The sequence below is a fragment of the Zosterops lateralis genome, assembly GCF_965231275.1.
Source record: "Zosterops lateralis genome assembly, chromosome: 6".
Lineage (NCBI taxonomy): Eukaryota > Metazoa > Chordata > Aves > Passeriformes > Zosteropidae > Zosterops > Zosterops lateralis.
This window is the reverse complement of record NC_139761.1, coordinates 36781704-36808793: the sequence shown is the minus strand read 5'-3', so window position 1 is coordinate 36808793 and position 27090 is coordinate 36781704. Positions and strand designations below refer to the sequence as shown.

Here is a 27090-nt window from a genome sequence, read left to right as displayed (position 1 = left end):
CAGGTATTTTCATAGGAAGTCACTACCTTCTTATTAGACTATGATATCCCATTAGCTATTTTATGTTGTTCCTTCACTACTTCGAGATTCAAAAATCCACAACAGGAATTATAAAAATCTTCTAAAGTATTTTCTTTTTAAAATATAAGAATTAATTGTTTCCTTATACAAGAGCATCAACAAGCGATCTTACAAAATCTTAGTTGCTAAACACTTAGCTGAAAAGAAGATTCAGCTAGAGCTTATCAGCTACGTAGAACATGGTCATCACCTGCAGAAACTCATATTATTGTGAATGCAAAATCATCCTTGCCTGTGGCAATTTAGCAACCCCACTTGACCTGTAATACCTGTTGATGTGAGTAGATGGTCTTGCAGATGCAGGCAGTGTGCTCTTTGTCCAGGGTAACCATAGTTGTTCAGATCAGAGGCTGAAGTACCTGGTTAATTCACTTAGTCCAACTTCAAACCAAGAAGTTTTTACAAACCATTTTTAAAATTATTCGGCTGTAGGGACAATTAAAACAAGGTGATTGTGATTCCAGCATGAGTCAGCTGAATTCACCAGCACAACTTCCAAGTCTTACTAAGACAGCAAAAACCACAGTTCTTGACCTTGAAAACTTGGTCACTTTCGATTTCTCAGTTAAAATGGGTTTGCCCCATTTTTAAGATTCCTTAGGAAGCAACTCGTATTATCTTGCTCATCCTCCCCTTGATTAGGTGGTCTGTAGTAAGCAGTAAATATATGGTTCTCTTAGCTCAGCCTGATTTTCACCTGCAAGCTATCAACTTTGTTGTCTCTGACAAGTGTACTTAAGAAAAACTGTGAATAGCATATGAGCAAAACTAGTATTAAGAGAGAAAGACATAAAAAAAAGTATTAGAAATCATACCCATCTATAAGCCCTTACATAAACCCTTTCATAAGGCAAACCTCCTGTCCTCAGTTTTAAATACAGAATCAGTACATTCAGCTCAAAGCAAAACCCATAAAAGTAACAGTGCTTGTTTGCCACTGTTCTGCATTACATATTTTCCAACTGCATAATTCAATTCTTTTCTCTGGGATTACACAAATTCTCTGGATTTACACAAAGTGAGGTGAATCCCATCCCACAGCACAGCAGCATCTGACATTATTTTTATTCATTCACATTCATAAGATGTGCCTACCTTGTCTATTGATGTTTCTAAAACACAGAGACACAAAAATTACTTCAATCAACGTCTGAATGAACTCAAGCTGAAGTGTAAGGAAAAATTATCTAATTCAAACCCCTCAGAAGAGCCTTCCTTCCTCTGACACAGAAAGATGAGACTTAAGGCATTTTCATCATAGTTTCATCATATCATGACCACCAAACTATAGGAAGTAGCAACAAAATCCCAAAATGTGTTTTTATTGTTAAATATAAAAAACATTTATTTCCTTGAAAAACAATTTTACCAAAATAAGATACTCTGTATAGAATTTCTGAGAGACTAAAAGCCATTAAAATCCTTGAGAAGGGTAGGAAAGAAATTCAAACCATGAATGGCAAAATGGGAAACAGGTAATGACTGTTTAGTCTTGAAAGTACATGGGCATCAGCCAGTAGAAAGTTGAAAGCAAAAGGAGACATTTTCTCTCTCAGTGTGTAGTTTTTATCCGTGGAGTTCTTTTTAAGAGGATGTAAATTGTAAAAGTCCATGAAGGAAGGTTCAAAAGCAAGCAATGAAAGTACAGAAGGAATCTGTTTCCTCAAACACCAACACACTTTTGATAAAAAGAGGTGCATCACTCAGTAGTCTGGAAGATTATTCTCCAGATGCCTGAACAGTTTGGATAGCCCTATGGAATCATCTGGAATCAGCCACTGTGATTTGAAACACTGAGCTAGGTAATTCCTCACTCTTCCCCACACAAGGAAGCAACATCCATGTGGTACTGTACATCCCTTGAGTGCTCATCTGACTCATAACCTGGAATGAGCTTTCAGTGTCAGGTGAAGAAGATAGTTTCCAGCTATTCACTTTCAGTATTCTGTCTTGAGCCTCATGGCTTCTGTACACGGCAGCCTCTCTGCATTCTCCAGCCTTGGAAACTGCTCATGTATTTGACTTATTGATGACTTTCTTCAACTTCCTCCTTTGCAGAGCCAAATGTAGGGTTTTGAGGAGAGTGTCCTTGTTGTTCAGAACATTGTAGCGATTCACTTCCACTAACCTGCTGAAATCGTATTGCTCAAAAGTGAAGTTTAGCGTACGGTAAGGGGAATCTTTTGACTCAATGATAAAGTCACCAAAGGATTTCTCCTCTTCTGACTCACGTTCAACTCCTGCAGCAAGAAAGGGGGAAAAAAAAAAATCACAAAAACTCTGCTCTGGTAGAATCGTTTTAGCTGAATTCTGCTAGGAGGATATCGGAAATAATTCTGTTGAAACTTAACTTTTTCCCCCAAAGCTCTTCCCCAGAGGTATCAACTCCTTCCAAAATATTTGGAAGCTGAAGGGGAAAAGTATTATTACCCTTTCTATTTCCACTAGGCTCCAAAATACAGTACTAAAATACATTTTCATTGTGATAAACTGTTATGTTCATCTTTGATTATTATGCCCAAAATGAGGAATATAAAGCTCAATTTTCCCTGGAAGTGCTGTTCTATAAATAAAGTGAAAGACAAACCTCAAGTTCAACTGGCCCCAGGAGTACCTTGCCCCTTAAATTTAAATACTAGTCTTAAAAGATGAACATTCAAGTAGTTTACTACACTTTTGTGGGGGAACTGGGTTGTGTTCTCTCATCCTATCCTATCCTTCAAAAATCTAGTGGAAACTGGTTCTGTCTTAAATGTAGATAACAATTTAACAATTACAGAGTAATACTAAAAAGAATGAAAACAGGAACATTGACCTCACTGAATTTTCCCCATCAGCACACCCAAAGAATTGTTAGAACAGTGCTTTAAGATGCAGCCTGCTCACCTGGAGCTTTGTATTTCTGAAAGGTATCATTCACCAGTGGGAAATGGATTACAATTGGAGCCTTTGGATTGTTATCATCTACAAACATGTAACACTCCTTTGGCTTCTTTTCATCTTCCTCACTGAATTCGATTTTTGGAAAAGGAATTTCCCGCTCCTCACAGTATTTCTGAGTCAGCTCTAAAACCTGTTTTCAGAGAAAAGAGATAATTGTAATAGAACACCAGCAAAACTTCCAAGATCATCTAACTACAATTCTCAAAGGGAAAAAGAAGTGACAGAAACTCCGCTTCAGATTAGCAGAAACAATTTCTCTGGCTGGTAATATAGAGGAATGAAGAGCAACTGCACAAACATCAACAGATTGCAGCTGAAATTTTTTATGCTTTCCTACTCTAAATCTATTCACCTTGACTTTTCTGCACTTAATAATGAACACTTGTATGTACAGAAAATAACTTGCTTGCATGAAGAAAATCACCAATAGTCACTCTTTCTTTAGCAGCACACATCTAAGTAACAGTGACCTTACAGGCCAAACAAATAGTCTTATTTAACTTAACAATCTGTTTAGGCTTCTGAAAATTATTTGAATATTCTTAGAGTTGTCAACTTTTTATTTTTTCAAATACAAAAAAAAAAAATTTTTCAAATTCAAATTTGTATTTTTCAAATACAAATTCAAAAAGCAAAAACACGTTTGAAATGTCTTTTCATAGGAAGACAGGGTGAGAGAGGTGGGGCTGCTCAGCCTGGAGAAGAGAAGGCACTGGGGAGATCTTACAATGCCTTCCAGTACTAAAGGAGGCTTACTCAAAGAAACTGGAGAGTGACTTTTTGCAAGGGCATGGGGGAAATGGCCTTAAGTTGAAGGAGCCTAGGTTTAGATCAGATATCAGGAAGGAATTCCTCACTGTGAAGGTGATGAGACACTGGCTCAGTGCCCAGAGAAGTTATGGACACCCCATCCCTGGAAGTGTTCAAGGTCAAGGTGGATAGGGCTTGAATCAAACTGATCTAGCAGACGGTGTTCCTGCCCATGGCAGGAGGGTTGAAATGAGATGATCTTTGATGTCCCTTCCAACCCAAACCATTCTGTGATATGAAAGATGTAAGGATTTATTTTCATTCATTTGTGCATTAGTGGTCATATTCAGCTTCAACACATCTGCTGCCACTGAGTATGATTCTGTCCTTTTATGTTCATGCAATAATGCTCAGCTGCATCTCTCACCTCAAATGGAGCTTCCCAGGAAAAATTGAATGACAAGATAACATCCACATCCCTCTCTGGCTGAAGTACCAAAGGAAACGGAGAGTTGATGGAAAAACCACCATCCACTAAATACAAGCTCTCTTCCATGGGAGTCAGCTGGTTGGGAAAGGCATCCACGTGAGTACCTGTAAGACACTCCAAGCAACACAAGTAACTATACTAATTCATTACAAATATCTTGGCAGAAGAAATAAACAAAGCTCATATTAGTATTGTAAAAAGAAAAAAGACATTCCAAAATGCACCTTCATCTGAGACAGACCTATAAAGTCTGATGATGAGCTTGCCTTATATAACAGAACAAATACAGTGGATCAGAATTTTTGCCATGGTGCAAGAAGGGATATATTCCCTGGCTTCAACAGAACAAAGTCAAGCTCACTTGTGTTCCATGACATTGGGATATTTTGTAGTGTGTTAATATTTTGTGACAGTCAGATACACATAAACTCCTTTACCTCTCCAAGTCACAAATTTCTTGATGTTAACATAATCTTTGTGAAGATACAATCCCTTCATGAAGTTGAAGGTTTCCCCATACGTGACCCGGGACTTGAAGAAATCCTGAAAAGTTTGTAACAAGGGGCCCCCGGGGATAACCAGGCGAGTCTTCAGTCGCGCTGGGTCTCGGAAATGGAATCTTCGGCAGTCATCTGCAGAAGTCACACAAGGATGCAGAACATACAAAAAATGCCAGCTCCAACATTTCAGTCAGGCCTTTTTCTACAATATTTAACCAGTTGTGCTAAGGCCAAATTTGTCCTCTAATAAGGGTATTGTAATGAAATTTAAATGAGATTAATATTACATAACTGGGTGATTTACTAGCACAGTTTAACAGGAAAGGCGTTACTCATAAAGCATTGCCCATATTAATTTCAAACCCACACAAAGAAACCCTTGTTACCAAGTGACAACCACTTTTGCCACATAAGACAACCAGTCAACCACATAAAGTATAATTTATAACTACACAAAAGAAAAGGGCTGGGGTATGCTGGGGAAACCAGGGCTGCGAAGGCAGAGGAAAAAAATCTCCTCTTCCACTACTTATTATAAGGCCATAACTATGCACATGAACAAGTCCCAGCCTCTAAAACACTTACTCTTCACTGTAATGAACAAACGGCGATTAATAAGCATACAACCAGCTTATGAAATACTGCAAAAAGCATACCATGGGGGAAACTAAAAGCCTCTTTTTCCATCTCCTGCTTAGCAATCCAGCTTCTGTTCTTCCTCTTCTCAGGATTAAGATGCCTGCACTTTTAATATGTGCCTTAAACAGCTCCCAGGACATGCCCAAGTTTATAGTCGAAGTCAGATACAGATTTCTTTTAAAAGAAGAGGAAGTGTACTAAAGAAGCAATTTCTCTCTTCACTGCAAGAGTGATCAAAAGGAGTAACACAAAATAAGAGAGATCTGTTCCAATGCACCCTTTGTGCTAATCTTGAAAACTACATTCAGCGCATTTTTGCATCGTATTATTTGTGAACACTACAAAATCAGCAATCTTTCAAAAAATCCAACTATTTTTATGTATGTTCTCACCTACAACTTTGATAACATCTTTGAAAGAATCTAGAAAGCTCAGTCCTATACCAACCACCTTCAGGCAGACATCGTCCAAGCTTGCAGCAAAGGCACTGCCCCACATTCCTGCAGGAGAGATGTGGAAAATTTTAATACTTGCAAGGTTTCTCATAGCGTAACCAAAAGGCCCATAATTCACCTGACACTTTTCATGGGAGAGGGCTGTCACTTGATCCCTACTATTCTAAAAGTTTGAGTTAAAACCAAGGGGTTAATCATGTGACAAATTATGATGTTACAATATAACGCAGAAAATTTTCCAAGAGAAAAGCATGGAGGAGACAACAAGAGAACAGGAAGACCAACAGCAGACATTTTTGACAGGCCATATATAGATGGCTCTATAATAGAGCCATCTTGCAGACTCAGGACATCAGACTGTAACACTATGAACCAACTATAAACCTAAAGCTCTGGAGAAAGATTTCACATATTTCATTTCAAGTTCTTTTGGAAGGGAAAAAAGGCATGGACTTGAGTTTGTAAGTCCCCAAAGCAGAAAAGTTCATTTCCATCTCCTTATATAATAATTCAATCATTATCATAAGATCATACCTTGCAGAAAACAAATCCTGGGCTCTGGATGTTTCTGGACAAGCCGTCCCATGAAGAACTCGCTGTCAAAATCCTCTGTTCGAACAAAAGCTCCGTATTTGCGAAATCCAACTTCATAGGGAGTGAACTCACACCACTCTAAGAACAAGCCAACAGGATATTGACTCATCTCAGAGTAAACATGAGTGAAAATATTTATCTGATATCTGTTCACACAAGGGAGACAGAAGGGACTCTCCCCCCACTTTTCACAATCACTATGGACTTCTCTGCCCCTCTTCTCTAGCTTCTATGTACACATCATTATCAAAAACTCTTGTGAAGGCTTTTGTTCCACCTTGCTCCATCTTGACTTGTTACTACGGAAATAACCTGCCTATTTTACTTTTACTTTAATCCATTTTGATGGCTCCCTTTTCCATCCAAAATGGAAGCTACATTATTTTTCTCAGCTTTTCTTTGCACCACAAACCATCTCCCAGAAACTACTACAATTGGCTTGAAAACTCAATTGACCCACTGTATCAGACTTCATTGTCTGCTTATCAAAGTGCCCCCTCATGCTTGAAAGAATTCCACAAAGACTTGAAAAAGAATGGTCATCCAGTCAAACTCCTGGGCCTGCACAGATCAACCCAACAAAACACAGCATGCACCTGCAAGCATTATCCAAATGCTTCCTGAACCCTGCCAGGTTGGATCAAATTGAATTCCCTGCAATACACCCACACTCATCTAGAATAAAATAAATGAGTCCCCTAATGGTGCACAGATGGACGCAAGAGTTTGTGTTCCTGTCTTGCCCATCTATCCACACTTGTTGCATCATATTTAAAGTTTCAATGAAGGACTGGTCTTCATATTTTTACTATAAGAAGTCAGGCCACTGAAATACACAGTTTTGATGATGCATATAACAAGGTGGCAAATCCATCATTTTACATGAACCCTATACAAATTTTTTATCTGAGACTATAGAAGAAAGTGGTTTCCTTACCACCAGGGACTCTAATTCTTTTATTCAGACAGAGACACATATATTAAAGAAACTTCTCAGCTCCTGAAAATTTAAGGCAGTTTCTAGCAAAATGTGTGCGGTGGCTGACAGTTCTGAATCTCATTTCTCTGTTTTAGCCATGATGAAGACATTTGCTACCAGGATGATAATACTTTGTCAATCAGTTTCCCATTGCCTCTTGCACTACCAACTGCTGCATGAACTGTATTTCCTGTTACCACTTGCTCACTACCCAACCAACTGGATAGATGAAATAAATGTATGGACTTTAGCAAACAAAAATATATCTACATGTTCATACCTGCAAAGTCACCACTGCTCATATTGGGTCTCACATTGACAGCTGCATAGATAGGATAAGGGTTCTGGGCCCATTTCACTGCTGCTTGCTGATCAGACAGCTTTGATGGATCTTCCTGGTCACAAGTAAGGAAAGAAGAGCCCATGTAAGTCAGGTAAATTCTGTACCCATAGGTTTGATAATTGGTAGCTGTTGCTTAGCATTTCTGATTAACAACACTACTAATTCAAAGTCCCTTTTCCTCTTCACTGTCCAGGTATATGGTTAGATTTGTCCAAAATATTTCTGCAGCTGTGTATTTAGAATGTCTGTGTATTTAGAATGTCTAATGTTATTAATAAACTACCTACCCCTCTGATTTTCAATCTCAATTACATAGAAAATACTGCACAGTAACTCCATTCTGCAAAACCAACATCATTCTGTCAGGTTTAAGTACAAAAGCTATTCTTTTAATAACAGTCATCCCAAATAAACACTGCATTTTTCTGTAACACTGATCCATGTGAATTAAATTTCTTTACTAAAGAAATTACTTGAGTTTGTAAGCACACACACAGCACCACCTATACAAAGGTGGAGAGTAATTGCTTTCTTGACTCTAAACACACAGGTCGGTAGAGTTCGCACTTGAAAGAAACAGCAGTACACATCCAAGCATTTTCTTTTACCTTCTGTTGTAGGAAATATTCCACAATAAGGCCCCACAAATCTGTAAAGGAAACCTTTTGTCCAGTGATCTCCATTGTATTCAGCTCCTGGAAATAGTATTTCAGTCGTTCTGGGGAAAATGCCCCTGCTTTGCTGCTGGACACAGCGCTCTGAGCTCTTCTGATTGCATCTTGAAGGTCTTTCTGTGACCAGTCAGGGTCTTGATACAGTGTTGATAAACACCTGAAAATGCTTTTATTAATGTGATCAGTAATGAAAACCCTTGTGTAAACAATAATTTTAGCTGGTTATAATTAGTGCTGCAGCACTTGAGACGTCTAGCTAAAAAAGAGTGAAGAATGCTGAAAACGCTGATACCTATAGGACATCTTCATCCTCATTGCTAACCTGCCTTCCAAAGATGTTCAGAGTCCTATGCTAGCACCCACAAACCAGTTTATTAACATATGTTAACTCCAGAACAAAACAAGCATGATATGCTGGCTGATGGCAAGGGTGCAGCATGCAGCAATAGAGGCCACGGCCTTCACCAGAAGACGGGTCTTATTAAAGGAGAAGCTTGTTTGGACCATTGGCTATCTGTACAAGCAGATTTGTTTGGAAGTGTCTCTGAACCAAAAGGGGCAGGAAAAGTAGGTGCAGAGGACTTAATTTTAACACACAAAGCTTGGAAGGAAGGATTACGCTGACAGGTTGCACAACTCCTCTATGAAATTGCTTCACAAAAACAAAGGATGACTTCACCAGAAACTCCAAGAACTGAGCAACTGAAACTTTCTAGCCACATATAATATTTCAACACATTGCTCCAGTCCACAAAGGGCAAGACAGTGCTATGCCTCTCTTCAGCCTCTATGGCGTTTAGGAAGGTGATGACGTAGTGGCCTGCATGGACATGTTTCCAGTGACTTGCACCAACTCAGTGACCTTCTTGGCAAGAGTAGGGGAATGAGGAAGATTCTTAAGTCAGTGCTCTGAGGTACTACACAGCAGTCTCATTCATACAATATATTCTAATACTCATCTGTTAGACTTGCACAAGCAGCAGATTTATAATTTTAGCCAGCGGCTGTATGGGTTGGACATGACACTGGATCTCTTAGACTGTTCAGGATCCCCAACAGAACTCAGAGATCAAAACTGGTAAAATACTTGATTTGCTGTCTGCCTACAGATGGCACACATGTAATTTTGGTCTTATTTTGCATCAACACTACCATTTCACCTCTAAGTTTCTGAATCAAAGCTGCACGTAGCTTACCAGGTAGAGCCAGAAATCCCACAGAGGTATATTGCAGCATCCAGGAGGCCCAGCTGCTGCAGCCCAGCCAGGCTGCCATAGAATGATGTCAGTGCTCTCATCCCACCTCCAGAGCCCAGTACAGCCACAACTGGAACCTGCAGACAGCAAACTCATGAGCCACAACCACAGACTTCTGATTGCCACTAAATTACAGAACTAGTCCCATTTCAGTCTCATTTGAAAAAAAAAAAAGTAGAGATATAAGCCTGTATTTCTATCTACATTGTAAGTAATTTTGGGTTTGATTTCAAACCTGAACTTCTTTCTCTATTTCATAATTGAAATATATAGCAGAGCCATCTTAGGGACAGTCACTTACTGAAATTGTTATGTATATTATCACACATTTACTTTCATACAATGTATATATAAGAGGTTATTATTCTTGTAACAGCAACCAAATACTACTGAGCAAGGTATCAGGATATGTAGATGTAAGTTTCCTCAAATAAGCAATTAAGATTCTACTCCTGTGGTGTGAGTTTCATTTTCGACTTCATTAAACTTCATTCTTAAACAAAATTTCCCATCACAATTCCAAGCCCAAAGCCTAAGATACTAGAGTTCCAATAAAGAACATACATTCTGAAATTTCAACATTTTGTTTTCCAGAACACACACACTCCCCTCAAAATTTAAGAAATATAACAACATTTACTTCAGAACTGAAATGTACCAGAAATCTGTCTCACACCATAGTGAATGCAAACCATGTTTCTTGTTGCTTACAAGCAAGGATTCCTACACTGCCTAATTATCAACCAAGCCTAAAGGATTTCACCAATCTCACCACGGGACTGTGCTCAATACCTCATCTTTTGGAGGGGATTCTTTTAAGTGAAGAGTCTTCCTCAGTGCCTCAGAAACTACTTTCTTCCTTTTGTCCAAAAATTCTCTCTCCTCTTTACAGAGATCAAAACCCAGACGTATATCAAGATCCCAAGTGCTGAAATAGAAGTTAAAGAAAAAAACCTTGAATTTTCGGAGGAATTATAATCTATGTGGAAAAGTAGTTTTTGTGAACACATTATCTAGGTGCGGATCTGAACTGGATCAGGTGAAATTTTAGTTTATATACCAACTATTTTGCAAACACCTTTTGGAAATAAAAATTAAATTCTCCATAATGAATTTTTCCTTTAATGTTTAAATTTGAAGCTTCTGTTAAACAGTACTCAGATTAAGCTTCAGAAATTTCACAAAGGAAGAAAAGATTCTTAGCAGGTGAAGAACATTGTATGAGGAGCAACTGACATCACTGTATGAACATGAAATTAGGGGAAGAGGGATTTTAAAACAGAAGATTCTGAACTTAAGAGGCAGAAGGAGGCAACTGAATATCAAATTGTTATGAGTTTGTAAAGCAGGAGCAGGATCTTCAGTTGATGACTGGATACTGAAATGACTCTATCAATTTACAAGCCAACTTCTTGGTTTTCTTTTTTTTTTTTTTTCCTTTTTACTCCTTTCTTGCACTCTTCACCTATTTTACAGTTCAAGCTCTTCACACACAGAAATGTCCTTTCTTATCTCTCAGTCCATCACTGCACATATTCTGGGAAGTACCTGTGCCTGACAAAACTACTTAATATTTACACCAACAGCTATTTTTCATTTAAGCATTAGGAACACAAAATTTGTACAATGTCAGCAGGATTGACAGCAGTCCAATAGACAGTATCTGCAAAGTAAGAGTCACAGCCTTCAGAAAATTATCCAAAAAATCATCAAATATATTTTTCTTTAATCTATCCCAAGAGATCAATGGAGTGAACAGATCTCCCCAGAACAGAAAGGAGAGTCAGTGAGTTCCTTTACTCTGAGAATAAAAGTCTTTTCTGATTTCCAAAGGACTTTGGGGTTCCCACTCACCTCTCTTCTGCTTTCAAACTCATATCCAAACTTTTTCCCTGTGAAAAGAGAGAACACATCTTGAAATTGATAGCAATTGCACAGGTGGAACTACAAAATAGAAATTATTTTGCTTTGTTAATAGAAGTTATTTTGCAAAAGTTATTTATTATCAACAGAGTCACCATTTACTATCCAGAACAGCTCCTCATCCACAAAACACCACCTCTGGAACACCTTTCCTTGCATATATTTCAGATATTTTTATCAGTCTCTGCACAAAGCAAAGACATACTCAGAGGACAATGTGAAAGAAATTATTTCTTCTAAAAGTGTCTTGCTTTTTCCCTTCTCTGGTATTTTTCTTTCACACCCTGAGAAGACTTTTTTCTATGGAAAGTGATGAACTTAATACTTCATTTTGAAAGACCCAACCATGAAAACATATTTGGAAGAACTGCACTGAGTAATCTCATTACTTCATTCTAGACATCCAAGAAAACAACACTCCTGAGAATCACATGTTGCCTAACCTTCCAAACACCTAGAGGCAATGGAGGAAAAGGTTATCTCATGCACATTAAAGCAATAGCAAAATATTGACATTACCTCTCCCAAAGAAATGATTCTATCAACTTTTTCTCCAATAGGAAGGGAATTAACTGGTACAGTCCCCAATCCCAGAACTGTAGTATGCTTTTCAATATCAGGGTTCACGCCATCCTAATAAAAAACAAAATCTCATTTAGATTCACCAAAAAAAAAAAAAAAAAAAAGTTTAAAAGAAGATATGACTTTCATTTGTTCAAACAGAAAACAAGTCTTAATATCACTACAGCAGAATATTTACCAAAAGTCCAAGGTTTTTCCAGGGCATCCTGCTTTCTGCTTGACAGGTTTTGCAGGGGTATTTCTTTCAATCAAATAGTTTCGTTGTTGTTTTCTGGTTTAGTTTTAGGGGGTTTTGTACTGGGTTTTCTTAATATACCTATCTGCCACAATCAGAAAATCTTCAAGTTCAAAATTTCCCCCACAAATAGTTGTGTTCTGGCATTTGTCAGAAAACACACAAAAAAACTTGCATTCCATCTTCCAAGCAAGATTTGGAAAAGATACCAAAAAAGGCAGCAGCCTTAGACATACATAAAAAATACCACAAAATAAGAAATAAGATAATCACCTTAGGGGCATGCGTCTTAAAAAAAACTTCAAAAGCAGAGTGAATTAAAACTTGCCAGGAAATATTTGAGTTTTCTGCCATGCAGCAAATGGCAAGATCTATTAATACAGAGCTGTGTGCAGATTCCTAAATGTAAAGAGGCATATTAAAAATCCCTCATATCAGAGGGTCACACAAGCCTACAGAGCCTCCAGGTGGGCTGGAACCCACACACCAAGCACAGGGCTCAGTTCTCGGGAGGAGACTGCACCTTAGAAAAAAAACAGGCTGTCACCCTTCCCACACCAAGAACTGCCAGGAACTACCCACAGACTTCTCAGGTGTCTTCTGACCAGTAACTGCTGTCCTGAGTCCAGTGTCTGTCTAAGCCCCTCCTAACAGGGGCATACAACATGCATTAAGGTACAGGGCAAGCAAGACTACAGTGTTCCTGGCACTCTCCTACATCTGATAAGAGATAAAAGGTCAGACTGAAGACTTTTGTGGTCTATGGCATTTGTTGAAAGAATATGTTCTGGTAGCTATCAGAGTTGTTTGGCTGAGGTTTTCCACCTGGGGCAGTCTCCATGGTTGACCTTTTTTGTTTGCCTGGCAAAACAAGTCCAGGTCTCTCTCGTCAGCTCATGTTTGCTGCCTACTTAACCCCCTGGCAAAGCTGCTCTTCCAAATGCATCTTTGTGTCCTCTTCTCCACAGCTGCCTCTGGAGTAGTCAAGATCACCATTTGCAATCATGCCATCCAACTGCTTGTGGGGATAAAAAACATCATAGAATAGAGAGTTTCCTTGCTCTTGTTTTTGGAGAATGAATACTCACTCACTACATGGGTACCTGGAGAAACTGCCAAGTAAAAGACAAAGCTAAATAAACCTCTGCAAGTGGCAACTGATCTACAAGTTTCTAATAAAAAAAAGAGTTCCTGCAGAGTATCCCAAACGGTGAAAGTAAAGATATCTACATGCAACAAGCATGTGCAGAGTAACATTTTCTTAATCCCCGAGTTTGAACAGACAACATCTTTGGGGAACATATACTCTTAAGGTAATTTCACCTCCTTATACAATGTCAAAGATCCAATGCACAGACTGACATTTTTAAAACCACAACAACCACAAAAAAAAGGTAATGTGTAGAAAACAACACAGAGAAAAATTCTCTCTCTGTAAGCTTTGTGGAATCAGCATGGATGCTCACCTGTAGGACAGATATGGTTTGCTCCAACTCCACCTGCAGTTCTGGACACATTTCTTTATCCACATGAAAGACAAACGAGGTTCCATAATCCTTCTCACTGTCTGGTGTCCAAGGGATAGACAACTGCTTTTGATATGCCCCTGGGACAGACACTTTAACCTCACAGCTTCCTGTGCATTAGAAAAAGAAGTTTAGACCACGGAGGTTATTTGTTGAAAATCAAGTACTTATTAAGTGTAGCTGAGACCATGAAAACACAAGAAAAAACTCTATTGTGTGGTACCCAGTAGAAAATACCCATTGGAAATAAAAGTAAAATTTACTTTAAAAGTCAATTTCGTAGTCAGTAAATTAAAATGCATTGTATAGAGAGAGAATCAAGTCTTCCTCCTCTCTCAAGGAACAAACATGTTGAAGAGCAGTCCTGACTTAAACTCTCCAGGCAGCCCTACCTTGCTGTTTCTCTTTTGAGTTTTCCTCTTTGTTGACAGTGCCTTGCAGACACAAGCAAGGATGAACCTGGGAAAAAGAGAAATCAGGTCTGGTAATACAGTTTCTAGTTCACTTCTTTGTTGAAGTTTAATTCACCTACTGTATTAGTTGTAAGTTTACAGTTGCAAACTGTCAAAAAATTAGACATTGTTTTGTTATTTCAAATAAAGACCAAGTTTCAGTAGGATAGGATTATCAGCTCCTCTTTCAAAATAAAAACTACCCTTTCTGTTCCAGGAACTGGATTTTTTTTACAATCAGTATTTCACAGTTACAAGTTATCAACATCCAGGTTTTTCTGGGTTTTTTTACCTTTGTTAAATGTATGAATGAGTATCTATTCAGAACCAGTTCAGATCCAAGCAAGCACTTCATAAATTTCCGTCCCAGCCTGCCTATGTCATCATGAAATTTATGTCTCTCACACCATTCAGCCATCAGCTAACCCTCGACGACAGTAGATGAGAGACTGATTTGGAACAATTGCCCCAAAAGATAAGAAACTAGTCCATTGCCCGAATTAAGACTGACTTGCTAAGGGGAATTGGAACACAAACAGTTCCTTCCTATGAAACAGTTTTCACAACTGTGCTGTTAAATGCCACCACTTTTTCATGGAGAAAAAAAAATGTTAAAACTCTTCATTATTCTTACTGCCTTACAAAAAAACCCAAAAAAACATTACTCCAGTCTCTTTTCTTTCAAGGGAGAAAAGAAGCAGTAACACTTATTTTTAATGTATAACACACTGATTCTCTTAGATTGATTAACCCAAAGGAACAGGAAGTGATCCCCTACTTAATAATGGCATTGATAAAAGCCTAGAAATAATATGTGTTAAAACAAGAAGAGGGACTCTTCCTGGACAGCATCTAGTCTAGAAAAAACAGTACAATCTTCAAGACTCACTTGCATGCTAAAGACATTTTTTACAATTTTTATAGCAACCTTACAGGGAAAAAAACAAACAAACAGAAACCCCAAAACAAAAAACTAAAGCTTTCTGTAAGCTGTCATCAGAGGAAGATTTTCAAATCAACGAATTGAAAAAGAGAGAGGTAGATCTTGGAGAGAATAGGAGCTATTTGGAAGTAGGACTGTAATAATTAACAAGCCTTCTCCTCTTGCTACTAAAATCTTCCCTTCAGGAGTAAATCACAACACACATGATTCTGGCTCCCATGTACTCACCACAAGGACTCCATTGGTCAATACTTCTGTAGGGGCATCTGAGCTGTGAAAGCAAGAGGTCTATTGTAAGTGACAACTGGTTTTAATTTTGCTTCATCCTACTTTACAAACTAATTGGCTGAATAAGTAGTGGGGTGAAAAGGTCTTCAGTCTGGGAGACCAATGGAAACACCAAGTATATTTCCTTTCACAAAATAATGGGGTCTTGGAAAAATTGAAGAAAAAAATTGCTGCAAATATAAGTATGTGTTCTAAGACCTCCCATTTCAGTTATTTGGATAACCTAGAGAAAAGCTCAACTTAGACAGACCATCAGATAGATAAAGCATACATCTGTGTATTTTGCAAGGTTAACTGAAAACTTGCGACTTCTAAATAACTAATCCATTAAGTTTTCAGTTACTTTTCACAAATTCCAGATTTTTTCTTTTCTTCTTCAATACCCCAAAAATTTTGGTGACTGGAGTATTAAGGATAATTTTAGTCAGCAATTAATGAATCAACTCAATCACCACAGAGAACTATAAAATATTATCCTTCTTGTGAGGAAGACTATTCCCACACAGAAAAAGCAACTGACAACATATCTACAGAGCACGAATTCATTCAGTGATTCAGGTAAGACTCACCATTTCTCCAATAAAAACTCTACGTCCAGCTCTTCATTGGCCTTTGAAAATAAAAGTTGGATATTAGTGACCTTGAACCTGAATATATAATTAAAAGACATTTTTCCAAGAGATTAAGCTTTTCTTCTGTTACATGGTTACAAACTGTCAAAATAAATGGGTTTATTCCTTTCATAAAAGCTCTTGTTAAATTTTGAAATGGTTAAATGTAGCCCTTAGCCTTTAAATATTCCTCTTCTCCAGGACATGTCCTATACAACCAGACACATCTACATTTGAAGATACAAGCACACAGGAGTGAGAGTTGTCTCTCAGATCCATTACTTTGTTAATGAGAGAAAAAACTCTTGTGGCTCAAAAACCACTGCAACATCACCTCAGCTTCTACATGACACTTTGGGCTTCTTCCCATTTCTTACCTCAGCAGCTTACATTCTTAGGTCTTTGCTGTCTTTGTCCTCTGCAGACTTTGCTCCAGCCAGTCTTTTCTCCTCCCATAGCATACAGTAAATATTTGATACCAGACCTAACACAGCTTTTAAAGTAACAAAGTAGAAGCTGATTTGGCTAATTTTCTTTGCTGATGTTGAAATTTCAAGTCTCTTAACTACAGATCAAGATGACTTAAGCATTCAGCAAATGGACAGAGCTAGTTGGAACAATGGAATTACTAAGTCTCTTTCCACAATCATAAATGATTTGGAGTGCCTGTGACACTGCCCAACACCTCCCTGTGAACTGCAACTAGTTAGTCTGCTTCTGACCACACCAACAGTACTGAAGCCCAGTTCCTCAAGAAAACACAACATGAGCTCACCTTTAATCCAGACCTATTGTAGCAACATCTTTGTGGCATTACAAAATAGATCAGTCTGGTGATGTGGCTTTTATCCACATAAAACAGGCTGTCTTGTAAGTCCATAAACAGGTGAACAGGGCTTGAGAGCAGCTGATCACCAATATCATCCACATGAAGCAGAGGTTAAATGTACTGAACATAATCCAGAGAAAATAAGCTTCTCTTAGGCTTTGATTTATTAGATATAGAGGTAACCTTTGCAGACTAAACTAGTTTTTTGTAAGCTGATGAAGACAAACAAAATAAGACAGTCCCCACAATGATGACTGACTGCAAATGCCTTTCATTTTAAAACCAATTTATGTTCCTCTAAGTCTCATGAAACATTAATTCTGTTTAAAAATGTGTTAACATTCCTGAAAGACAGTAATCCCAAATTCTATTTAGCTGGAGCATCCCAAAGACTGTGGAAATCACACAAAGCTACTAGAGAACCTGGAAACATCTCAGTTGACAGTAAAACCATTTGTGCTGTCATCAACAGTTGGTTAATTTTTTTCTTCTTCTGGCTTCTCCCACAGTGATAAAGGAAGCAGCAGGCACTGCCAGACCCGTGCAGGAGGAGCTGCAGCCAGGGGCTCACCTCGGGGTTCAGGCTGAAGGTGCGCAGCAGGGGCTGGCCTGGCCTCATGCCCCCCAGGTCAAAGACAATGGAGGTGAGCTCATCACTGACAAGGACATCCTTATCATACAGGGTCAACTCCAGAATGTTCTAAGAGCAAACAGAAACAAACAGCCTAAGATGAAGAGGCAGAAACACTGATAAACCTGGGTAGCTGTATACAACAAACACCCCTTTCTCAATCCCAAGGAAAATTCATTATTTTCAGCAGGGCTTACAGCATAGTTAAGCAATATATTCTCCTAGCTGACACCATTCAGCTAAAGTATTCTCTCAGCTTTCCGACTAGAGGGAGGCCCCAGCTAAACTCATGTGGCAGTACTCTCCACCAGCTCCAGGCACAGATTTGCTCAAGGAAGGAATAACAATTCCCACTCTTGATGATTTAGTCCAGGATGTTACAGGGACCAACCACTTCCTGCTCAGCACCGTCTCAGAGATGGCAAATTCAAGAGAAACTTAAATAGATACAGTGAGGGCATATGGCACCCAAATAATAGCCTTGCAGCAACTGGTTCTCAAGGAGACAAGACGGAACTTAGAATTTAGCTGGCAGTCTCCAGCAGTAACAAGGCTGAGGTGTCATGAGCCTGGAGGGAAAGAAAAAGATCTCACACTCTAAAGTTTAGTTCAATTTTCAGTTTCAATTTTTCAAAAATTTTCAATTTTTAGTTTTAATTCTCTTACCAGTCAAGTCAATTACCATTCCACATTTGTCACTAATCATTGTGGAAAGGAACTCCAGGGAGGGGGATAGTTTCTTTTTAATAGACGCCTTATTCCTGCCTGGAATTCAAAGCAATAGTGCCCCACTAAAACTGATCATTTAAAGTTTCCTTCTCCCTACCATTAGTGTCTGCTTTGATAATGAATGCTGACAATCTGACAACTTTGTTAAATACTGTATTATGTCCTACACAGATGGTAGATGTACAGTCTCTATCCAAGAGTTTGAATTTGGTTTTCTCAGTCATCAGAACTGATGGTAAAACTCGACTGAATGAACTACGTGGCAGTGAGTAGAAATTCAGTTCCTGTGAAAGAAGCAGCAAACATCAAACGGAAACTTGCTTAATCAAGGAATTTCCTTGAACTCCACCAGGTAGTGCCACAATTTCCCTTTCCTGAGATTCATCACAAGGCTGTTTATGGAAAATTCTAGCTGCAATTCACCTGAGAGAGTAGTTAACCACAGCTGTTTGTATCAATGGACACACATTGTACAGCTTTTTGTACCACTCAAAACAACTGACACCTTACACGCAACACTAGTTTTGAGGTTAATAAAGAACTCTTGGTTTCGAATGAAGCATCAAAAGCAAGCCAGTACAAAAATACAAGTAGTCCAACCTGCTCCACACAGTGTCCTTACCTTGACAGCACTATGGATTCGATACTGGAAAGTTTCATTCCATTCTGGGTTCTCAGAGTTGTCAACAACCTGAGTTCGAGAGACACCAGGAGATGCAGTGGGCAGCTTTAGTTCCACATAGCAGTCTGCCTTGGACACTACAGCAGAGAGTGAGAGACAGGCATCAGAAAAACTTTATTCAAACATACCCTTTCCCATGAGCTCCTCATTTTCTAGATCTCATTGCATCACAGAAAAGTGCAAATTTAAGGCTGAACTTCTAAAGCAAAAGCCTTTAATGAAGTAAATGTCTTCAAACAGAAGCTAAATGAGTATTAAGTGTCTGTATTTTTTTTTTTTTCTGGTTCATAGAAATCATAAAGCCCTTAATAAAAAAGGCTAGATTACTGCTGCTACTGCTCCTATTGCTTCTTGTCCTATCACTGGGCACCACTGAAAGAGCCTAAGCCTACTTAAGTCCATAGAGACGACATCCACCACTGCTATACCCTTGTTTAGTCTAACCAGGAGCTGGGCTGTTTCCATTCCCCGAAAATAAATTATTCTCTCAAAGTCCTTTTTTCTTCCATTTAGGCCCCCCTAAACAATGCAAATATGGAGACCATTCTTCACTCCAGCTGAACAGACAGGCCATAGGAAAGAACTCTTCACAACATGGTTCTAGCCCTTAGCCTCTCAGGAGGTTTTTCTGTTCCCTGAACAGCTATTTGGCATTCCAAGTAGTTTGATGTTAGATGTCAGATATAAACTTAAGGCAATCTACCTTACTGAATTTAATCTGAAGTAATTTAATATAAATGAGTTTTAAAGATCCAAATGCCCCAAACAGCCCTGAGATCTTTACACAGGTGTGTAAATGGAAGGGAATATATGACAGGCTACCAAAACCAGGAAGAGATAAACATCAGTTCATCCCAGAATCAGTCAGCCACCAATTCCCTTTAAAGTCTGCAATGACAAACAAATAGCAGGTACATGAAATGAGCAATACTACAACTGATAAAATATATATTTGAATGCTTGAATTAAAGATTTCTGCTTCCAGGTTCAGGAAGACTGTCCAGCAGGAGCAAGGGTGAAACTTACTATAACCAGAAGGCTGAATCCAGAGAAAGGAATACAAAATGGGCCACAGCAGAACAGGGAGCAAAGGGAGTAAAGGAGCAGGGAAGTAAAACATTACCAGGACTTACTTGATCTTGTTCTGCAAAGCAAGAACAGCTGCAGCTGCTTTATCTACAGACTGGCCTCACATAAAACTTTTTAATTATATGTAATATACTTTATATTATATATTTAATGATTACATGAGAAGCTTTACATGACGAAGCTCTTGTTGAGACAGAAAGGCAATGCAGTATGTGTGGGTAAGAGGCTCCCTTAACAATGCTCTCTGTGCTAGAGGTATGCACCAAGGAAACTGTTTTCAGAATGCCTTGAGAAAATACTTACACACATCTGTACCCTTGATGTTTCTGGCTCGGAGGACTTTGACTGTTAGGTTGTAGTAAGGGTGCTTTTCCCACTGAAAAGAGAGAAACAAGCTCAGCATTTAGCTCAATTGCAATGCCTGTTCTGTAACCACACTAGTACTAGACGAGAGAAATGGATCAGAACAAGCCAGCCCAAAATAAGCTACTAATGAATCAGTTTGGGAACACAGACTGCAGTATCAGTGTCCTGGAGGACGACTAAAGGAACCTAAACGGAAACTCAATCCCCTTTTGACAAAGCAATGAGTGATGTCTTAGGGTAACTCTTCATGGACTTCAGAAAGTAAGTCCGTTACTTAGAGATTCCTCTAATTATAGATCAGTTTTTAATTGCTTTGTTAGTACGTTCTCGCTGAGGGAGAGAAACAGATGCTAAAGCTGCTCAAACACTTACAACAGCTAGTTTAAGAGTACTGGCCAAGGCACATGAATGCTTGAGTAAAAGCAGACATGGCAAGAATCTTAAGAGCGGGGTCTAAAGACATAAAAGGCACACGCTGTTTACAGGGAGAAAAAAAAAATAAAACAAAGCACTTGCTTGCCAAAACAGTTCATGGCAGTTTGAGTTAGAAAAGACAAAACTTAAATTCATTTTCGTTCTAGACTGTTACTGGTATCAGCACTCTAAATGTGCATGTCACTTTACCAGCACAGATAAAAATGTAATCCTTACTCTTGAAAGCTTCGAGGAGACTATTTTTGGAAAGTAATATTCGTATCTAAATGCCAGGATGTGAAGTGGAAAAAAAAAAGTGTGACTAGATCCTAGAATATCATGAAGGAGAAGTGGGGGGAGGGCAGGGGACACGAAAGAACAGCTTAAGGTGATTTAGTACAGAGACTGCACACAAGTAACTGTGAAAGGCTCAGGAATAGAACGAGATTCTGCCTCATTTTCATCAGTTATGATAAAATCCTGGCCAGCTAAGAATTTTCCTAGTCTTAAATCACATTTTCAAAATGCTTTTCACAAATGGTCATTACTTCACATTCACAATTTTCAACATGGTTGGCTTGATATCAGAGTTTAATTTCAGATATGCTAAGTATTCACCTAATTTATTAATTAATTTATTCACCTAAATTAAATTCAACAGGATCTTCACTTACAACAAAATACTGCAGATTGACAAATGAGGCACTGGAAGAGGTCGCCCACAGAAGCTGTGAATGCCCCATTCCTGGAAGTGTTCAAGGCCAGGCAGGAGCTTTGAGAAACCTGGTCTAGTGGAAGGTGTCCTTGCCCATGGCAGGGGGGTTGGAACAAGACAACCTTTAAGGTCCCTTCCAACCCAAACCATTCTTTAATTCTATGATTCTTGAAATATTATATAAAAATGTAGGGCCTACGTATCACTGACTGGGATCTCACAGAAACTAGTGAATCCTGAATCGTTAAACCCTGCTTGAATGTTCCTTATCTGATAAATGGATTTATACTGTTTGTTAAGCAGTCACATGCTTGGTGAGTTTTCCTTATTTTTTATCTCTTGAAGATACTTGCCAGCTTTTGCAAAACAAGGTTTAAACAACACAATAAAACCAAGGTACACACAATACACTGAACATTTCTGTACTATGCAATCATCATCCATCCTGACCAACAAGCAAAGAGCAAAGACTACATGAATCACCTAAGATTTCTCACATGCAGATACTAAACTAAATTAGTGTAAATAAACTCCAGTTATACTGTTAAATCTTAACTAATCTTAAAAACACTTATTTGCAGAAATGACACGCTGAAGATATTCATTCCATTGTTTCTGTGAACAAGACATGTCTTCACAGTGAATTTCACCATTACTTCCATTCTTCAGATGCTAGTTTCTTTCCTCTTTAAACCCTTCCTAATCACCTTCCTTTTATTCAATCCCTGACACTAGTTTCTCAGGCAAAGCCTGACCACCCTTCCACTTCCTCAAGTTGAGGAACAGATTATAGAGAGAAATTCAAGATTGTGTATGTTATTCTCACCAACTTTAAAAAGTTACTGCAATTCTTCTGTTTGTTGAGACATGAAGCTGCATAATCACACCCCCATGGCTGTGAAAGCAATCTTCACTCACATAGCATGGCTGTTGCCTGGAAATCAGACACTATCAGAGCAAGAACAGAGCACCATGAGGATAGCCTATCCTTCTTTTATTGTACACCATCTGTTAAAAAAATGTACTTATGTGCTCAAAAGAAAGTTCTTTCCAAAGGTCTCTAACACCTTTGATTTGCAACCCGTCATTACACAGCTGAGGATACATTTCCCACACCCAGATCATAATTTTGGGGCATAAAATGCAATAGAAATTTCACTGTGCTCTCAAGCCTGTGCAATCAGTTATGCCAGACCTTCCTCATATGCCTTTTGTACTTACCTTTGAGCAAAGGCACAGCAAGGTCATAGCATGCTGTCAGGTGAGCCTGCAGAATAATGAGGCATGGAAGTATCAGATATGCCCTATCTGAATGACCAGGGAAAAGGGCAGGCAAGAAATCCATATGGGAAATGGGCAACAAATACTGATGACAGCTCTGCCTATTCCACTACACATAACAGAAACCAATGTACATGACTGACACAACCAGCTAACTTCTGCTTTGCATTTTAATGATTTTTCAGAATCCCTGCTTTTCCAGAGCTCACGAGTGCATCTGAAGCAAAGAAAGTAAAGCCCTCTTTAAATCCTAAAAAGAGGGTACAAGGCTGAATTTTCACAAACAACTGTCTGTACCTTTCATCTAAACTGAAGATGATGTTGCAGCAGGAAACAACTAAAACAAGTAATCTCAGTTACAGGACCCAGTAGTCTTTACTTCCATACAGTTCAGGATACCTGCCTTTATACAGTGGGATCTAAGTGCTGGGATCCACTCTGCAGGTCTCAGTGCATGCAGAGGACTCACTGTAAGCTTGCCAGGTTCACTACAAAAGTGCTGTCATAGCCAATAGAAATACAACTTCTAGGCCATTTTTTGTGTTCACAGCTGTTGGGAAAATTAGGTAGCTCAAAAAAGTGTTCAGTTTACCAATCGAGCAGTTTCTCCCCATGTTGTTTCTGCTCCCAAAGAAACATGCTGCACATCATTCCCTTCCTTGTGGCCAAAGTGTCACAAGTTTGCTTTTAAACTTGAAAGTAAACCCCTGGCTTTCCTGGGCACCCCTTGCACTGTCCCTCCTCCCTGAGGAGTATATATCTGCAGTTGTATAAAGGAAACTTACAGACCCAGCCCTAAGAACATTGGTCTTCTGGCAGGCAGGATTTACAGTCAGCCAGGACATCAGCAGTGCCAGCAGCTCACTAACACAACAGCAGTGAAACACAGGGTTCACTCTCACTTTATTGCTGTTTGCTTTAGAAGTGAAGCTAAAGGTAAACTCTGGAAAATTAAAGCTGTGTGATCATGTCAAATTTACCTACAAAGCCAAAAGGGCGATCTGCTGCCCCACCCCTTGCTCAATTGTTATCAATTAGTCAGTACAAAAATCTCTCCCTACAGCCAGCAAAATTTTGTTAAGTAATGTCATTTTTTTTTTAATTTAAATAGCAAGCGCCTGAAGGTAAATATATTCAGTGGTTTACAGCTTAATGGAGGCTAACATGAGCCTCTTCTAACCTGATCTCCTAAGTACTAAACAATAATATTAAAAAGTCACGTTTATTTTTATCACACAGCAAGCAGAAGGGCAGAAAGGTATACAAGCAGCAAGTTGTCTTGTGACAATTAATGGTCACCTCAATTTTAAGCTGTATATTGAGGGGTTGGTGTGATAGGATATGACAAGGGTGATTGTGATCAACCTGTAGACCAAAACTCCAGCCAAAAGCTCCTTTGCAAACATTTAGCTTAATTCAAAAATGAGGTTATTAGTCTGACCATCTTATACAATGAAATGACTTCACTGCAGTTAAAGGACAAACACACCAAACCCACTTTATCTGCTGTGGTTGCGCTGCATTAGGAACGGGAGCTGAAGCCATCATTAGTCTTTGTCTACCTGAGATCATTAATCCCTGTAGGATAAGATGGAAAGCAGAACAGAAGGCAACTGCAGTCAAGTTTATTTTGCAAGAAAACACATAAGCCTGATTTTGTCTCTCTCGATGAAAAGTGCAGCATTCTAGACTCTCCCCCAAAAAAGCACTTGGCATCAGCTCAATTCTGCTCCCCAAAACCTAAGGAAACTCAGACCTGCTCTGGATTTCCTCAGCAGACCCTAAATTTAACAAAAAGCCTGAAACCTCCATTAACACGAACATTAAGAGGAAAGTTTGGATAACAACAAACATTCCAAGGACTGGTTTCCCACAGGTGCAGCCGCAGGAAGCCGCTGCCGAGCCCACCGGGTCAGGAATTCACCTCAGAGACAACAGCACCGCGATTCGCCTTACCCGCCCCTGAGAGAACCCGCTCTCTCTCCTCTCCTTCCTCTGGAACAGCACCGCTGCCAGCAAAGGCAGCACTCGGGGTGGAAACGGGCCCCGCAGCACCTCATGGAACATGGGAGAAACGTCCTGCTGTCTCTGCAGAAATGCTGACAGGGAAAGCCGGAGAGAAGGAGAGGCCCCGAGTGCAGCGCTGTTCGCTGCGGGCCGCCTCAAGTTTGGCGTAGGACTGGGCTGTGCTCCGGCCTGAGGAGCGGAGGTGTGGCCCACACTTGCCAAACAAGCCGGCTCAAAACCTCACTGGCAGGTTTTTCCAATATTGCTACAAGATAAGGGCAGGGAAGCGCTGGCCAGGAGGAAGCTCCACTTTGTGATCCCCGTGCCAGATTTGCTTTGAGAGTTCCAACAACCTAATGCACAACTATGGCCTTTAAAATCCTTTTCAGAGCTTCAGCACAACCTACCAGTATTTTTAAGTAGAAAAAGTTTCCCATCTTACAAGCTTGAAGTAAAGCAAAATTTGTCACTGACTGGAGACACCACAGTTTGGTCTGCCATAAGGTGCCCTAGGGAATATCAATTCCCCACCACATCTCCCCTCTGAGCAGCCTGCAAAAGTCTCACCCTTTTTTCCTCATTTCCATCCAGTACAGTCTTAATTCTTCCACCAAAGGTTCTCAAAAAACTTTACAAGAGACAGGACAGATTTTTTAAGAGTTTATCACACCTTAAAAATAATTAAGTAGTGAAGGGAATAGTTTACTAAAATCGATTATCTTATTAGCAGCTGCTGACAGTTGTCTTGCTGGGGCTTTTTATCCAGAGCTGAAATTTATAAAATAGAATTGCAGATCAAGTACCAAACTTTAGTGTTACAACAACTGAAGTGGCAGAAAATGTAAAAAAGCCAGTAATGCAGCATGTCATTAGCTCCATGCAAACATGAGAATGTGACACATTCTCAGCAAGGTCCCATTCATTAATCATTTCCTGCCATTAGCGTCAGTCACCGGACTAGAATTTAAGAAAATTAATAAAAGCATAATTGCTGACATTTCAAACACGAACAAGTCAGCACTAAGTGAATTCACAGGGCAGAGTCAACACACAAGCAAAAGGCAAACATAATGCCATTGTGAAATAGCCAGCAACTGCTGTAAAGCCCTCGTGTCCTACTACATGGTACAGCAAACACTGGGCTGGAAAAGCTATTTCTTTGCTTTTCTACTCACCACAGCAATGACAGTGAAGGACTGCAGCACCACTCCTATGAAGAAAGGCTGAGAGAGCTGAGGCTGTTCAGACTGGGCAAGAGAAGGCTCCAGGAAGACCTCACAGCACCCTTCCAGTATTTAAAGTGGGCTTTTAAAGTGGGCGGGTGACTTTTTACACTACCAGATAGTGATAGGACAAGTGGGAACAGTTTTAAAGAGGATAAGACTTAGATTAGGTATTAGGAAAAAACTCTTTACTTTGAACATAGTGAGGCATTGGAACAGGTTGCCCAGAGCTGTTGCAGATGCCTCATCCCTAGAAGTGTTCAATGCCAGGTTGGGGCCCTGGGGAATTAAATCTAGAATATCTTTAGAGTTCCTTTTAACCCAAACCATTCTATGACTATCATATTAGGTCTTATTTATCTTCGAAAAGATTGTAGAACCGTAAGTGTGCTCTTTTTTTTAATCTAGTACAGTTTGACTATAAATTACAGGAAAATTGTGGTGACCTCACAGTACCATAGCATGGAGAAATAGCACTTATTCTAGTTTATTATAGGCAGTGTATAAAGCCTCCATTTTGCCTTCAGTGTCCAATCTCACATAAACTTGGCTTACCTGCTTTCTGATGCTCTCTCCTCTTGTAGTGAAATCTCACTCAGCACAGTGATCTCACATTTACAGAGTTTCTCTAGAATCTCTCAGGAAAAATGAAAGCTCTTTAGATCATATGCCTAAGAATTGCTTCAGAGTCAACAACAGATCATCCATTAGCAGCATCTGTGTGCAGTTTTAGCCATCTATAGACACTGTTGTCAGCAAACATCATATCCAGAGAGAAACTACTTGGTTTTGTTATTTCCCAGCAGACTAAGAAACCAAGCAAGCACAATGGCATCAAAAGAGGAGGCAAAGAAAGCCTC

General features: G+C 39.3%; 1 protein-coding gene across 4 annotated transcripts; it reads right to left on the bottom strand.

Annotated features, from left to right (window-relative positions):
- Positions 1-1413: 1413 nt before the first annotated feature.
- Positions 1414-25206, bottom strand: PLA2G4F (phospholipase A2 group IVF). 4 transcript variants are annotated; one of them, XM_083864281.1, is made up of 20 exons: positions 24957-25206; positions 20528-20600; positions 19076-19212; positions 17665-17793; positions 16223-16263; positions 15594-15636; positions 14363-14429; positions 13911-14080; positions 12147-12260; positions 11559-11596; positions 10497-10632; positions 9645-9781; positions 8383-8605; positions 7712-7826; positions 6393-6530; positions 5796-5903; positions 4702-4896; positions 4202-4368; positions 2968-3154; positions 1414-2321 (listed from the first exon to the last, which is right to left on the bottom strand). In XM_083864281.1, exons 1-20 carry the CDS (start codon positions 25065-25067, stop codon positions 2092-2094), a joined length of 2559 nt encoding a protein of 852 aa, XP_083720407.1. In that variant the 5' UTR covers positions 25068-25206; the 3' UTR covers positions 1414-2091. The 4 variants fall into 4 exon arrangements, with proteins under 4 accessions (XP_083720407.1, XP_083720408.1, XP_083720409.1 ...); XM_083864282.1 differs by lacking the exon at positions 24957-25206 and adding an exon at positions 22941-22986; XM_083864283.1 differs by lacking the exon at positions 17665-17793.
- Positions 25207-27090: the final 1884 nt, after the last annotated feature.

Bases quoted from the DNA above. Each gene is read 5' to 3' on its own strand.
- PLA2G4F (XM_083864281.1), bottom strand. From the start codon at position 25,067: ATGTTCCATGAGGTGCTGCGGGGCCCGTTTCCACCCCGAGTGCTGCCT. The intron at 16,264-17,664 runs GTGAGCCCCTGG...TTATTTTCAAAG, and splicing joins CCTTCAGCCTGAACCCCGAG to GCCAATGAAGAGCTGGACGT. The intron at 7,827-8,382 runs GTAAAAGAAAAT...ACTTGTGACCAG, and splicing joins AATATTTCCTACAACAGAAG to GAAGATCCATCAAAGCTGTC.